Source organism: Manis pentadactyla, chromosome 12 (assembly GCF_030020395.1).
Source record: "Manis pentadactyla isolate mManPen7 chromosome 12, mManPen7.hap1, whole genome shotgun sequence".
In the NCBI taxonomy this organism is placed as follows: Eukaryota; Metazoa; Chordata; class Mammalia; order Pholidota; family Manidae; genus Manis; species Manis pentadactyla.
Window position 1 is genome coordinate 96,788,376 of NC_080030.1, and position 12,250 is coordinate 96,800,625.

Consider the following 12,250-nt stretch of genomic DNA (forward strand, 5'->3'; position numbering starts at 1 on the left):
GTTGTGTTAGTATACTAACCTTGTCTTCTCTTCCATATTCAACCTTAATCTATCTCCTTGGCAGGAAAAACTATCTAAATTATTTCTACACTCTCCTTTGCTGTTAAGTCTCCAACTCTCTTTTTCAGATTTAAATATAAGATAACGGAAACTGTTAGAGCTTTTTTGAAAAAATTAGGATTAAGAACTTTGACTAGGCATTCATATATATATATATACACGCTTTCACTGAGTTCCTTTATTATACTGACAATGGTAATTCTAGAATTATGTAATCATAGTCCAAACATTACAAAAAAGACTATAACCTTCAGCATTGATCAAAGTGTGGTTTATTTTCTTAGCTCAATAAAAAGTTTAATTCAAATTATTTTTTAATATACTATATATATTTGATATAGATCATATTTGATATATATATTTGATATATTTGACTATTTGATATATATTGTTGAGCATATGATATAATATATAATAGAGTTTTGCTATAAATGACCAGCAAATTTTATGATTTGTGATTTCTTTTAACTACCATTTTACTTTTCCATTAGGAGACTCTTCTCAATTTAACAAAGTTTAATTTTACACATTTTTGTAAATGTGAACATTATTAAGATTGGGAAGGTTAAAAACTGGATTTCTTGTTATACCTAATTAAGAATTCTAATAGAGACATAAAAGGATGGATTATAGTTCAAAACAAAGATATGCCAACATCGGATAAAAATTTTGCAATGATAATGAGTAACTGTTACTAATAAGGTTCAATTATTAATTAACTATTAATATGTATAAAACTGAATCAAATATGTAAAACCACCATCACTTAAGGGAAGCAAAAGGGCAAAATATTGCCAGCTATATTTTTAAATTTCGATAAAGACACAGAGTACATAAGGAAGATGTATATTTCCTATTTTAATCCACTTTATAGATGGGAAGGTATGTTCTAAAAAGTTCAAACAACGGAAGAGTGTACAATTTTCTTAAAGGAAAATGAAAAACTACTGTCAAAGTCTGCGATACTATAGGAAAAGATGCCAGGAGATAAAAAAAGAAAAGAAAATAGTTGGAGCAGGGATAGGAAAGAACACCCACTTTACCGCATTGAAGGATGAAGTTTATTAGAAAGAAGAACGGCTACACATAACAGTGATGGCCTCGTGAATAATTTTGAAAATCGATGAGAGATGTTTGAATTTGAAGTTAACAGCAAATGTTGCTTTATTGGAAACATTTATAAAGGGGTAAAATGATACAACCTTTCTGTTCAGCCTTGAAAAACACAGTGGTCTTGTACATGACGTTCGTGCAGAATAAACATTAGAAAACAGCAAGACCTAAAATCTTCCTACCAGGTATCCTTTGTCAACTAAAATACTGTCCCAACATAATAACCCCGAGCTAAGTTTCCCCAGTTCCTGCTCACAACCTTAAAGTTGAAGCCTAGCATGTGTTCATTTCAAAGGTCAGTTTGAGAAACAGATTTAGCAGAAGACTGACCGTCCCTCTGCCCTTGCAAGGACTGAAGGACAAAAGTCTGAAGGTTTCTCAGAGATTTAGTCAGAAAGCACAAGGTTAAATGGCAGAGTTTCTGTGTTCTCCCTAATCCTAAATTTCTGGTAAGTAAATTTTAAAGCAAATTTACCTAAAACAGTGACGATATCCAAAATGTGTTAATTGCTAAAATATACTTTCTTAGGATCTGGTAAAATACTATAAAAATTGAAAATAAAAGAAAAAGAAATTCACTTTCTCTTATGGCAGAGAAAACCTGAAAAATCTACTTGAAAATAAGAAAGCAAAACTTTTTAAATAAATTTTTTGCCTTGAGAAAAAATTTAAAGTCTTTACAGAGGTACCTTTATTTTGTTTCATTTTTTGCTTTTTAAAATGTGCAATAATCCAAGAATATCCTGTACAAATTCCAAGCCTCTTTGTGATTGCCAATTGAGATTTCCACAGAGAAAAAGGTCTTAACTATTCCGCACTTACAAATTAAAATATTAGTGCATAGCAATACAGAAACCTAAAAATGGGTCAAGGAGGAAAAATATAAAGTTAATTTTTTTGTTCCATTAAGTTGACTTTGATTTCTTCCTCTGGTGGGAGTAGAGATGGGCAGTCTGTGTATGTACATATACATGTATGTGTATGTGTGTGGGTATGTTATGTATGTATTTTGTGTACAGGTGATATTAAAATGGAAAAAGAAACTGGAAAGAGCTCTGATTTTATTTTGGGATCTGTCATGAATGAGCTTTTAGAACTATTAATGAGGTCTTTAATTGTCCTATTTATTAAAAAAAAAAGAGAGAGATCAAGAAAAGAACCCTAATTTATCTTTGATAGTCTTTAAGGTATACACAAACTCTAAGAATTTATGATTCTAACTGTCTTGAAAGAGATTATACCCTCAAGGAGTAGAAGAATGTCCACAGAATAGCGGTATTACAATAAATTTGTATATATGAGTGGGTAAGGTGCTTATCTTATCTCCCATGTCTTTCTCCTGCTAAAAGTAGAAGATATAAAGAAATTTTTTTAAAATCAATTAATTCTATTTATTTAATCCATTAGTTTAAGTTAATGACATTAATTAATGTCATTAGGTAAGTTAATGCCGTTAGGTATAACAGTCTACATGAGAATTAGTTTAGCTCATAATAGCAAACTATTAAAATACACACAGCAGATATAAATCACACATAGTAGTACAGAAAACTTACTAATATTCGATTTTCTCAAAATAAATTTTATTACATTTAGTGATTCTTTAGATATATTCTACCCCTCCACACCTATCCACTCCTACCGTAATCCCTCTCTTACCCTACTCTCTTTTAAACAGAATGTTCTTTAAACGTAAATTGGCTAATATAAACATAAAAGATTGCTGATCAATTTTAATAAATGATAAATGCAAAATATATAGTTAATAATTATATCTGATTGATATTCTACCTTACTAATAAAAGTATCATGATACTCCCTTCTCCAGATCTAGGTTTTCTATAAAAGGCTGTAATTCAGGGTTAATCGCTTTAGTGCAGGTTGGAGGCTAACACCACCAGAGGCAAGGGACCAGATGTATTAACTGAGTGACACATGAAACAAAATATAAAATACAATATGTGTCGTTTCAAAGCCTCCTGATTTTCTATGACAAGCAACAGATAATATAATCATTAACAATAATTTAGATGAATGAACCAAATGAAAAAATTTAAAATCCACAGTATACAAAGTAGAATTATTGAAAAATTTTTACACAACTATACCCCAAAATGTATTTCCCCTGATTTTCTATGTTATTCATTGACTCCAGATTGAACAAATAATAAACCTTCCATACTTCTTTATAAGACCACAGAATTTGAGAGAAATAATGAACATTTAGTTAAATTGAAGTATGTATTACTCTGTTTTCCCATGAAATACTGTTCTTCAGGATTAATAATATGATATACAACACAGATTCTAAAATTCTTAACAATGTTCATATCCCTAATAGAAAACAACAACAAAAAAATCTGTAACTCATTAATTTGATCTAAACTCAACACTGTATTATTTTTACTAGATTTTTTTAAAACCTCAAGTTAAACATTCATGTGACCACATAGTAACACTACAGAAATATCCTCTTTAGGACATGCCTCCAATAAAGCTAAATTTGTGAGCTTTTTTACAGAGGATGGGATAACTTAAATTCACTTAAGTGTGAAGAAAATTGGAATAAAAGGGTTTTCTGAAAATGTCCCCTCTGACTCATGAAGATTTTTAGTCACATAGAGAAAACTATGAAATATATAACAGGGTCAATTTTCTACCATAAAAATAATATTATTTGCACAAAATACCTATATTACATATAATACCATCATAAATAAAATCATTTGCAAATTATAATTGTAGTGATAATTATCTTAGAAGAAATGGCTAGAAGTTGGATGCAAAAATCAGCCTAAGTGCAAAATGTTAAGGTATCCTTGATTTGTACTATGACATTGCCATAAGTGATGCCAATTTAAGTTTCTGTTAGAAATACAAGAGTGACCATATACTTGTCAAAGTCAGAATAATTAGTTATGGTAATTCTGAAATCACCATACTGAGCTAATTACACAGAAAGTTAAATCAGACACATTAATTTCATTTTTCCTTATTTCTTTCCTCATTTTTTCTCCACTGTCATCACATCTTCCTTCCTCCTGTCCTTTTTGATTTATTGAATAGTCACCATGTTCAAATACAAAGACGACTGAAGAGGAGCAAAGAGCAGTATACCTTTAAATGAAGTCTACAGTGTTCTAGAAGGAACACTGTCTTAGGAACATATCCTGAAAGAAGGTTTATTTTTATAAAGACTTTGTGATAAAAGGCTCATCTACAAAGACGTGGCCTACAGTATCGGTTACGGACAAGGACTCCGGAGCAAGGCTGTCCTGATTAAATTGCAATCTAACTGTTCAAGAGATGGTGGGTACTTCACCCAGCCCTCACTGCTCAGTTTCCTTAGATAAAGATGTGGGTGTATGTATAAATATAAATCATATATAAATGTAATTTAATACATGATTCATATATATTCTGTAAGAGCATATTTTCTCTTTTAAACTGGGTAATAGTAGCATCTATTTGATTAAATAAATTAGTAATATTTTCCTATGAGAAAATGCATTTGAAACACTTACAACAGCTCTCGCCATCTATTAGTAGCTGAACAAAATCTATGATCTGTTTTTGCTGAATGCCTTCAATATCCCCCCTTTTAAATAATTTACCTATACCTGCCCTTTATAATTGCTCAATCACCTGAGCCCTATATTTTATACAGACACTAACTTGATTTAAAAACCTGTATTTTGGAGGTAAAATTCAAGTTGTTTTTGTGAGGTTGAACTGCCAGGTTATATAGAACTTTTAACTGATAAAAAAAAAAAGTTAATGATCAAGATATTTTAGAAACAGGGAACAAAAGATCGCCCACAATCCCACCTCTGACACACTCATTGTTATATTTATGCTTCCATCTATCCTTTTCCCTACGCATATTTTGCATAATTTTAAAAATCAGTGTATACAAAATTGTATTATTTTTCATTCAAAGTTATTAGTAGAATAATTTATTATTCCTACAATGCATTGTTGATATTTTAAAGACTAAATTCAATGAAAGTGATGCACTTAACCCTAAACATTTAGGTTATTTCTAATATTTCAGATTATACATATTGCTGGGAGAAAAAAGATTTTGTAAAAAGTTGTTTTCTTTTATGAAAACATCTTCTTAGGTAAATTATCAGGGTTGAGATTACTGGCTTAAAGGATACTTAACTATTTGTGGCTTATGAGATCTATGTTCATTCACTTATTTCCATGAGATTTCTTTACTTAGAAAACTCCTTTTTGTATTATTAATAACAAGATAATAGCAAGCATTCATTGATTATTTGCTCTGTCCCAGACACTATTCTTAGGATTTTTACATGCATTAATTATTTCATTCAATTCTGACAAGAACCTTATAAAGAAACTACTATTTTTATTATTTTATACTTAAAGAAATTAAGGCTCAGTGAGATTGTCCTAGTTTATGCACCTGATAGGTTGTAGGGCCAGAATTTAAAAATTCTGTGATTCTAGCATTTGAGGTATTAGCTGAGCAGTATATCTTACATTTCTGCACATATTTGATAATAAGTACTATATATTATAAAGACTCATCTGTTATCATTAGAAGTGGTGGTACAAATTACATGCTATTTTCTATGAAAAAAACACACTGTTTTCAAAAATCTAATCAACAGATTTTAATATTATCAATGCTTTCAGACTGAATGAAATTCTATTTTTAATGTATTGAGATGTTGTATGTCCATAAGAGACATGTTTTTAAAATGACAGACTTGTAACCTACTAATGTAAAATATTAAGAAGCAACCATTAGAGATATTCCTTGTAATAAAAATTAGAAATCTATGGTTATATGAATTCTACTTCACATGAAATCATCAAAAATGAAATTTCTAAATCTTTGTTTCAATTCAGAAAATTTAAATCAAGCAATATAAATAATGCAAGAAGTTTCACATCTCTGAGATCTGACCAATGTACATGTAAATGACATTAATTACATCCTTAGAGTTTTTTTGCAATTAGGGCAACCATATATTTCGTTATCCAAATCAGAACACTTTTGAAAGCAAAAGAGGCTGTGTTAATAACAATTATCCCAGGTAAACTAGGTATATGTTCTAAGAATAAGGTTTCATCAGTTCCTCAGTAACTGGTTGAAGTCCAGGACAAAGTTTTGGATGAAAAACAATAAAGCAGGAAAAAAATATTTGAATTGGTAAACAGGAGTCTGGATTCTCATTCAATTTTATTATTTAGTAAGATCCCTAAACTCCAGTTTCTTTATATGTTGAAAGAGAGAAAAAAAATAATGTTTCCACCTCTTAGCGACGTGGTAAGGTTTAAATGAGAAAATGAACTGTTTTCATTATTAATGTAAACTGCAAATTACTTATATAAATCCAAGTTATAAAACCAAGGTACACACTTTTGATAAATACTATCTTTTTCCATGAAATCAAATTGTATAAAACCTCTAAAAATTTCACAATATATTTATGGATACAATTTTATTAGTCTTAGGAAAATATTTCTATGTATAAAATATAATCTGCTCTCAATTTTTTAAAGGACTATACTTTTTATCTAAGAAACTATATTGCCTAGTTTGCCTAGAAGTTGTGAGATCAATGTGGTACATTTTTTAAGGACTTCTCGACACTAAAAGCTTGCTAACTAGAAAATTATATATTTGTAATGACTGTAAAGAGATGACAGTATAAAAGCACTTATTCAAGCATTTAAGTTCTACATATTTTAGCAGACTTAAGATAACATTTGGTTTCAAAATCATGAGGAAAAAAAAAAAAAACTCTCCCATCAACTGGCCATAACTGTGACCGGCTTTCATAGTTGTTCATGTTTCAAAAGATACTCTAAAAAACATCCGGATAAGGCTACTTACTACTCTAGGAAGTTCCGAGATAAACTTGCCTTTAAGTGGCTAACTTCCCTCATTTGGCTAGGGACTCACTGGCATCTTTTCCCAAACACTTGAGTTTTCCTCAATATGGGACTAGAATTTGTTTTCAAACTCTTAACAGGATCATTGAAAGGAAACAGGAGAAATACTGTAAAGGCAGGCCTGGATTGATTCCAGAGGCAAGTACTCTCACAGCAATGCTTTGGAATTATGCCAAGGAGGGAAGTGTTTTTGTAAATGAACATAGTGTCATAGTTAAGTATAAGGTATTTAATTCCTTTGTCAACATCACCAAAGTTAAAAATCAAGAAAGTTATGTAATTTACTTGACTTAAAACAATGTGTGCATATTCTTTCAGTTGAACCATTAAGGAGGTATCTTGACTCCTTTAATTATATTTTTGTTTAATGAACTTTTACTATTAACATCTAACTCCACCTATCCCAGTGCAGAATTAATACAGATGTCAGGGAAGTAATTTTACTTTCTTTTTTAAGCACCTTAGTGTAGTTTGCAAGTAACCATAATTGTGGTACTCAAATGTGGTTCTAATTCTTGAAACTAAAATAAATGAATGAATAATTTTAATAGGATCACATTTAATGAGATGGTTTTGTTCATTTGGAAGAAATTAGAGTCTTCTTCACGGTAAATATATCTCTGTATTGCAGTTAAAGACCGTCTTTCCTACTAAATTCTATACTTACAAGTATAGAACTCAAACAGTTCCTATTTGTTTTCCTTAAGTAAATGGAGAAATCATTTGAGTTAAATTACACAAAATGAAGCAAAAAATACTATTATTTTCTTTAAAAATCTTTCAACCTTAAAATAGAAGGACTTTGAATATTATTCCCTAGTCTTTTTCAGATAAATTTCATTGTACACCGTTATATGTATTCCTGCTTTATTTCCTAATATTTCTGATTTTTAATTGTGCAGAAGTTTTAAACTCCACTTTCACATCAGTATAAAATATGCATACTGCTGAAACTGGATGCTTTTATAGCTAAACTGTAAGAGTGTGTTCTTAAATTTTTTTTAACAGTATTGTTGAATCCACCAACATTTTTTCAAGTAACTGTTAACTTCCAGTCAATAAGAACACTGCCTTTCACTGAATTGATTAATTCACTAAGAATATTTCTTCAGTGACCCAGTGGAATAGCATTCTGCCTACTAGTAGTGATAAATCTTCATCAGTTTTGTTTTCACATACATGGGACCTGCAGGGTGTTCTAATCAATAAGAAACACTACCCCTGAGAGATAGGGGAAGAGAACGGTGGGCAGAGAGGTTTGACTTATTCGGAGCATCAAAGAAGGCTGCTAAACTGGTCTATGGGACTTGAACCTATAGCATCTCCATGATTTGCTGAGTTCACTTCAAGATTTCAGCTACGGAGTAGATGGTAAGAGTACTACTAGGTCACAGGGATTTCAAATGCTTAGCGAGCATCCATATGAAACATTTAACTCTTCAACCAGAACAGAAAAATGTATCTGCTCAGTTACTCCACCTAAACAGGTGTCCAAGAGACTATATATGAGCCACATATGTAATCTTTACATTTCTAGTAGCTTTGTTAAAAAAGAGTAAAATTAATTTTAATGTTATATTTTATTTAACCAAATATACTTGAAGTATGATGCTTTCGGCATATAAGAAGCATAAAAAAATGACTAATGATACAAGTTACATTCTTTTTTTTGTACTAAACTTTTGAAATCCAGTGTATAATTTATACTTACAGCATATCTCATTTAGAATAGCTAATTTTTAGAACCTAAGAGCTGAATGTGATTACTGGCTACTGTATTGGACAACAGAGATTTAAACATGTTTTAAGTTGTCAGTTTTTTTAATATTCCACTTGAATGAGAATTTAATGAAGTAATATGATTTATGTACTAAACTACTATGAGCAAGACATTTAAGTTCAGCAGTGAAATAGAATAATTATCTGCTAGGATTCTTCTTGCTTTGTGATAGAAACGAAGGCAGTATTGTGTTTTGAAAAGCCCAGGCTCTGGGATCAGAATGCTCTGAGTTTGAATTTAAACTACAGCAAAAATCACTCACTAAAGTAATGGCAGAGCAAGCAACTTACTCTGGATTGCCCCAATTTTTTCTTCTATAAAATAGAGATAATGACATCTACATCATTCAATACCCTAGCATGTGTAAAGCACATGGAAGAGTGTCTGCACACAGTTAAGTTACTAAATAAATGTGGTTATAATAATTATTACTAGCTACAGTGCCTTCTACATTAACTAGGATTTGCAAATGTTAAAATTATGCTGCTGACTTAGGAGTACAAAGAATATATCAGCATTGTGTTTTTTTAAATATTATGTGTTTTAAGTTAAAAGAGACTTAAGTAATATAATCTTGTAAGGTATTTCTCAAGATACCCAAACAGAAAAATACCTATCAACTTTGAAGGTCCAAGTGACACAGTTTTAAATAGAGAAATCCTGGCCAATTATTATGACCACATAATGCTATGCAAGAGGAAAATCCAGTTTTACAAAGCAAAGGAAAAAGTTCACAAATTCATATGCTATTATTGTTTCAAAACCAACAGAAAACATCCAGCTGATGTATTATGATAACTAAAACTTTATTTTGGCCCACTTCCACAAAAATGTGGTCTACAGTAATACAGCTTATCAGAAAAACACTCATTTTATTATTTAGTCCAGAGAAGATATACGGCCTTGGCAGAAGTAATCTCAGCGATTTCCCAAGTGAAATTTGATGATGTTGTATCAAAGTTTAAGTATTCATAAAAAATAATGCTAAAAGTTTGTAAATATATTTGTATTGCCTTGTCTCTGCCAGTAGCACTCTTGTGTGCATCCCGTTCACCCTTTCTTTTTCTGCAACTCACAGCCCCAAAACAGAAGGAATCACATATCATTAAATCCTGCTTAATGTCACCTAACTGTATCCAGTCTCCTCTCTTAAAGCTTATAGGCCAGTGTGCAATTGTGGATTTCTATGTCAAGAATAGGGCAGATTAGATTTTAGTCACGAATACCATTATTGCCAACATTTATTGCACACACTTAGGGCAGATACCACTGTGGAGAATCATTATTAGGTTCAATAGAGACTTTGTGTAAGATCTACAGAATCAGAATGCTAGTATAGAGCAGACTTACTTGTTCAAAGAATTATTAGTATTGAAAATCTCTGATATTGAAGTAGAAAATAAATGCAAAGTGGAAGTTTAATAGCATGAATTACTTACGTTCGCAAGTGTCCCCTTTCTGCTGGTAGCCCGCTTTGCAGATACATTTTCCAATGGGCACTAACCATTCTCCTTCTGCACTGCAGTGCATCCTGGGTGAGTTTTCCGCCTCTTCCTCTGCACTGCTGACACATGTCCCTCGAACCTCGACTAAAGAGGAAAATTCTGAACCAGTCACTGTATCTGGAAAGATAGCTAAATTCTCAATAATGGACCAGCACTTCTTGTAGTACACTTTGACAGAAACCAAAGCTATGCAAGCCCCTACATCCTGAAACGCAAGATAGAATCCCTTTTTGGACAAAGGTCCAATCTCTCTCACCTCAGTGTTAAGCTTCATCTTTCTTTCACCAAGGTCACCTTGGGTAAAACTTTCATCTGCAGCAATGGTGTCTATTTTTACATAGAGGTTTTCTCTTATATTCCTGCCAGTGTCGTAGTCTGTTTCATAATAGTACAAATTAAAGGTTTCTTTGCAAGTTCCCAGGACTCCAGGAAGACTGTTACAATCCCTCAGGGTGAATTTCAATTCTACAAAAATCCTTTGTGCATTGCCTTTCGAAATCCAGTTAGTCCGCAGCCAGTTGTTCTGGTTGGGTTCCATGACTTGGCACACCTGGTATGTTCGTATCGGGGTATAGTTCTCATCCAAACCACTTATTTCTTCCCACTGTAAAATGAAAAAACAGTCATTGGCCATTCAGCAAAAAATATATATAAATATATTTTGGTTCTGAAGGTGTATGAGGAATCTTTAGTACAGCACAAATGTGTATCTTTGAGAGAGTTAGGTTGATTCCTTTGCTGACAAAACACTATGACCTGAGGACACACGATCCTCAATTCAGTTTCATCCTGGTGGGGGAACATAGTTTAGGCTGCTCATAGTGTTCCTACATACAATAAAAAATTTCATCTTGTTTAGTACCTGTTTTCTAGTGTGTTGGTGTTTCTTTTTACATGTTTCTTCATGTCTACAGTCTAAATTGAGCTTATAATTTTTAAAGACTAAAGCATACAACACAATTCTTAAATTACTATTTAAGGCATACACACATGGATACATGGCCGATCTTGATAACGTGACTCAGTTGACATTTTAGGTGTTGATGTTACCCTTAAACCAGAGAGTACCTACAAACACAGAAAATAAAATGCCAAGAGTACTTGGAAATGTAAAAGCATTCCACAACGTGCTGATATTTATAATGCAGAATCTTTTGCAGTCTCTTCCAAATGAGGTATAAGGAAGTCATATTTTACAGAGCAATTTATTTACTGTGGTGTTATATATAATATTGCACAAAAACCCATACAGCTGTAAACAAAGTAGTTATAAAAGTGCGATTCTTCTTTATAAATAAATTGCTCTCAATAGAAAATAAAATGTAGATGGCAGATCAACACATTGCACCATATTTCAGTAACAACCTTTTGGAGAGGAAAATTATCACATATTTTAAAATGTCCATTTATATGCTGATACAATGTATAATAACACAACACAAAAAGGAAATAAGGAAGATAAGTTTAAGCAGAATTTGCAACAACTTAAAGATTATTAGACCATGTATATTACCTGTATCGCTCATTAATAAATTCATTGCACCAAAAATGTTTGTCCATTCTTACTATCATTACAAAACTTCCCATGTTTATGCTACCTTAACAATGAAATCATTATTTACTTGTATTCATTTCTCCAATATAAAATGTCACATATAAAAACACATTAGTATCCAAGTCCAAAGACACATAGCATAGAATATTTAAACTATTGTCTCAAGAAAAGCAAATGTGAAAATAAACTAATAAGCATGTGGTAATGAGTTTTATTTGTAAAATGTGATCATAGAAAATCAACTTATTTAAATGCCCCAGGAAATGTTAATACCTCATTTTAAAAATGTTTCTTAGAAAACTAGTA

General features: G+C 31.4%; 1 protein-coding gene across 7 annotated transcripts in view; it reads right to left on the reverse strand.

Annotated features, from left to right (window-relative positions):
- EPHA7 (EPH receptor A7) overlaps positions 1-12,250 on the reverse strand; it is a 160,613-nt gene that overhangs the window by 140,999 nt on the left and 7,364 nt on the right. For all 7 annotated transcript variants that reach the window (XM_036890415.2, XM_036890414.2, XM_036890413.2 and 4 more), the window contains exon 3: positions 10,324-10,993. In XM_036890415.2, the coding sequence (XP_036746310.1) occupies positions 10,324-10,993 (670 nt within the window). The remainder of the gene's footprint in view (positions 1-10,323; positions 10,994-12,250) is intronic.